Here is a 4048-nt window from a genome sequence, read left to right on the forward strand (position 1 = left end):
CTTTGAGGAATGAGTGACTATGAGGAATGAGTGACTGTGAGGAATAAGTGACTGTGAGGTTGGAGTGAATGGGAGGACTAAATGACTGTTACTCTGAGAGTTATTTCAGCATTTCAGCTATCGTATATCACTATTTTGGAAAATTTCTAAATGACATTATCTTCTATTTCAGTCGAAGTTGATATGAAATTACTGTGAAATTTTAAATGTTAAACTTGAGAGTATGCTTACACTTTTATGTTGGAAATTACTGCATTTGGGCTTAGCCGTGAAGCTTGACACTACTTTCAGTGCTTTATTTATTATTGTTACTTACTGAGTTGGTTGTACTCATACTACACCCTGTACTTCGTGTGCAGATCCAGGTGATCGCGGATATAGTGGGTGTTGATTCTTTCACACTGTTGATTTGCCCGAGATTCAGAGGTAGCTGCTGTGTTTCGCAGACCTTGTCTCTCCTTCCATATCTCCTTGTTTACTGTATTTGATTTCAGACTAATATAGACTATGTTGTCTAGACTTGTAATGTATAGATGCGCATGTACGCAGTGACACCAGGTTTTGGGAATGTATTTATATCCAGTATTTGTGGGATTTTCTCTTAAACTTAATTATTATATTTTCCGTATTTAAAAGAAATTGCGGGTTATTGATGTTGTCATCTTGCCTAGTATTGAGATAGGCACCATCACGATGGGTGAGATTTTGGTTCGTAACAAGTTGGTATCAGAGCTTAGGTTACATAGGTCTCACGAGTCATAAGCAGGTTTAGTAGAGTCGTACGTATCGGTACGGAGACGTCTGTACTTTTCTTCGAGAGGTTGCCGAACCCTTAGGAAAATTTCACCTTCTTGCATTCTTTTGTGCAAATTTGTTGATTCCGGAAACTAAATTTTTGTTATTCTATTCTCTCACAGATGGTGAGGATACGTACTACCAGATCGGACAGTCAACCACCAGTGCCACCAGTTAGGGCCGCGAGAGGTCGGGGTCGTGGTAGAGGTCGGGTCGTGATAGAGGTCGAGGTGTGGCTCATACAATAGTTGGAGCAGCACCTGTGACACCACCAGTTACTCCGGCTCAGGAGCAGATTCCAGATATAGTTGAGCCGACAGGACCAGCTTAGGCACCAGCTATACCTATTGTGATTCCAGGCCTTCAAGAGGCTCTGCACAGATATTGACAGTTTGCACTGGTCTTGCTCAGGTGGTTTCGGCTCAGGCCGCACCTGCCACTTCTCAGGCCGGGAGAGGTACTTATACCCCTATTGCCCGTACTCCAGATCAGGTAGTGCATTGACTTCAAATACCGAGGGCACTACCATCCCAGCAAGTTGCAGCTGCTTCGGCCCCGGTAGTCCCTACTATGGCAGATGATGAGCAGAGGAGACTTGAGAGATTTGGGAGGCTTAGACCTCCATCACTTAGTTGTGCTGAGTCATAAGATGCTCAAGGTTTTCTGGATAAATGCCAGCGGGTTCTTCGAACAATGGGTATTCTGGAGACCAGTGGGGTCTCGTTCACCACTTTTCAGTTTTCTGGGGTTGCCTTCAGATGGTGGGAGGCTTATGAGAGGCGCAGGCCGATCGGTGCATCACCACTTACCTAGCAGGAATTATCCATTCTCATTTTGGAGAAGTTTGTGTCGCAGTCTCACAGAGAGGAGCTGCGAAGAAAGTTTTAGCAGTTACGTCAGGATGGTATATCTGTGACGCAGTACGAGATGAAATTTTTTGAGTTGGCTCGTCACGTAGTTTGGCTGGTTCCTACGATAGGGAGAGGATTAGGAGGTTCATTGATGGTCTCACATATCAATTGCGGTTACTTATGACTCGGGAGAGGGTTTCTGGTGCTACTTTTGATGAGGTAGTTGACATTGCTCGGCAGATAGAGATGGCCCGTAGCCAGGAGCTTGGAGAGAGGGAGGCCAAGAGACCTCGTAGACCAGGTGATTTCAGTTGTGTTCCTTCAGGGGGGTCAGTTTTACCGCGGCATAGGTCGTCCTTACAGACACGCTCAGACGGGTCATCCAGTTCACCGTGGTGCATCATCCGGCCATGGTTCATATATTTCTCATCAGGGTCAGTCATCTCTCAATGCCCTTCCAGCCCAAAGTTCGTCCCGTGCCCCTTTAGTTCAAGGTTCATTTGCATCGGGTACTTCTAGCAATTATTATGGTTCTTGGGGCCCGATTCAGTCCACACCACCACCAGTACCAGGGAGCTGCTTTGAGTGCGGGGAATTTTGGCATATGTGGAGACAGTGTCCTCATCGCTCGAGAGGTCCAGTGCAGCAGAGGAGTCAGACTACGACATCAGCACCAGTGTCTTCGCCACCCGCCCAGCCAGCTCGGGGTGGGGGTCAGTCAGGTAGGGGTCGCCCAAGAGGGGGAGGCCGATCAGGTAGCGGTCAGGCCCGATTCTATGCTTTTCCAGCCAGGCCAGATGTTCTTGCTTCAGATGTAGTGATCATAGGTATTGTCTCAGTGTGCCATAGGGAGACTTCTATATTATTTGACCCTGGTTCCACTTATTTGTATGTATCATCGTACTTTACTCATTATCTGGATATGCCCTATGAGTCTTTAGTTTCACCTATTCGTGTATCTAAGCCGATGGGCGATACTATTATTGTAGACCGTGTGTACCAGTCGTGTGTGGTAACTATTGGGGGACTAGAGACTAGAGTTGATCTTTTATTGTGCAATATGGTTAATTTTGATGTAATTATAGGTATGGATTGGTTGTCTCCATGTCATGCTATTCTAGACTGTCACACCAAAATCGTAATGTTAGCAATGCCAAGGTTGCCGAAGGTCGAATGGAGAGGTTCGCTAGATTATGTTCCCAGCAGGCTAGTTTTCTATTTAAAGGCCCAACGTATGGGTGGGAAGGGGTGTTTATCATATTTGGCCTTTGTGGGAGATGTTGATGCAGATACTCCTATTATTGATTCAGTACCGGTCGTGAGAGACTTTCCGGAGGTATTTCCTGCGGACCTACTGGGTATGCCACCCGATAGGGATATTGATTTTGGTATTGACTTGGTGGCGGGCACTCTGCCCATTTCGCTTCCTCTGTATCGTATGGCACTAGCAAAATTGAAAGAATTAAAAGAGCAACTTCAGGAACTTCTCGATAAACCCCTTAGAACCTTCAGGAGTTTTGGGTGATTAACGGATCATTTTCGGACTTAGCATGTTGGCTGAAGACTGCTAGTGTATTTCTTCTGGTTTCCTTTTACGAGTTTGCGAGAGGGGTCATGCGTTCGCGAAGGGTGTCTGTGGGCTGAGGAATTCTTTTCTTCGCATTGGCGAAGGAGAGGATACGAACGTGAAGGTTTGGACTGAGAAAGCATCGCGAACGCAAGTAGGCATACGGGTTCGCGAAGAAGAGAGAAGGCAGCTGGGGACCCCGTGCATTTGGCCTTCGCGTTCGCGTAGGGGTTGTCGCGTTCGCGAAGTGAGAGGACAGCAAAGCTTCACGTTCTTGAGGCTTGGGTCATGTTCGTGAAGGGTTAATTTGAGGGGCAGTCAGATTGTTCTACGCGAACATAAGGGTGAGGTCGCGTTCGCGATGAAGGTATATCTGGGCAGAATTAAAAGTTCCAAAACGTGGGTTTTGAGTTCATCATACAAAATCAAATTGGGAGCTCGGTAGAAGGCATTTTTGGAGAGATTCTTGCGTGGGTATTTGGGGTAAGTGATTGTTATCCAGTTTTGGTTAATTTCCATGATTATGCCTTTGAATCCATCATTTAATGGATGAATTAAGTTGAAAAATTTAGAAAACCCTCTTGGTTTAATTTGAAGATTTGAGGGTCGAGTTGAGGTTAGCTTTTGGTAAAATTGGTATGGTTAGACTCGTGGTTGAATGGGCTTTCGAATTTTGTAGCTTTTGTCGGGTTCCGAGACGTGAGCCCCACAGGCGATTTTTGAGTTAAATTTTGGGTTTTTATGGAAAATTTATATTTTTATATGGAATTAATTCCAATAATATTTATTGACTGAATCGGACTATTTGTGGCTAGATTCGAGGCGTTTGGAGGCC

At 45.6% G+C, this 4048-nt stretch overlaps 1 protein-coding gene across 1 annotated transcript; it reads left to right on the top strand.

The window, feature by feature from the left end:
- The first annotated feature begins 1826 nt into the window (after positions 1-1826).
- On the top strand, positions 1827-3171 carry LOC138904326 (uncharacterized). The gene is made up of 2 exons (XM_070192827.1): positions 1827-1947; positions 2732-3171. The coding sequence occupies exons 1-2, from the start codon at positions 1827-1829 to the stop codon at positions 3169-3171; spliced, it is 561 nt and encodes a 186-aa protein (XP_070048928.1).
- The last annotated feature ends 877 nt before the right edge of the window (positions 3172-4048 follow it).

Source organism: Nicotiana tomentosiformis, chromosome 2, assembly GCF_000390325.3.
Source record: "Nicotiana tomentosiformis chromosome 2, ASM39032v3, whole genome shotgun sequence".
In the NCBI taxonomy this organism is placed as follows: Eukaryota; Viridiplantae; Streptophyta; class Magnoliopsida; order Solanales; family Solanaceae; genus Nicotiana; species Nicotiana tomentosiformis.

Coding starts and splice junctions, on each gene's coding strand:
- LOC138904326 (XM_070192827.1), top strand. CDS start 1,827: ATGACTCGGGAGAGGGTTTCTGGTGCTACTTTTGATGAGGTAGTTGAC. Junction 1,948..2,731: donor CAAGAGACCTCGTAGACCAG/GTGATTTCAGTT, acceptor ATGTAATTATAG/GTATGGATTGGTTGTCTCCA.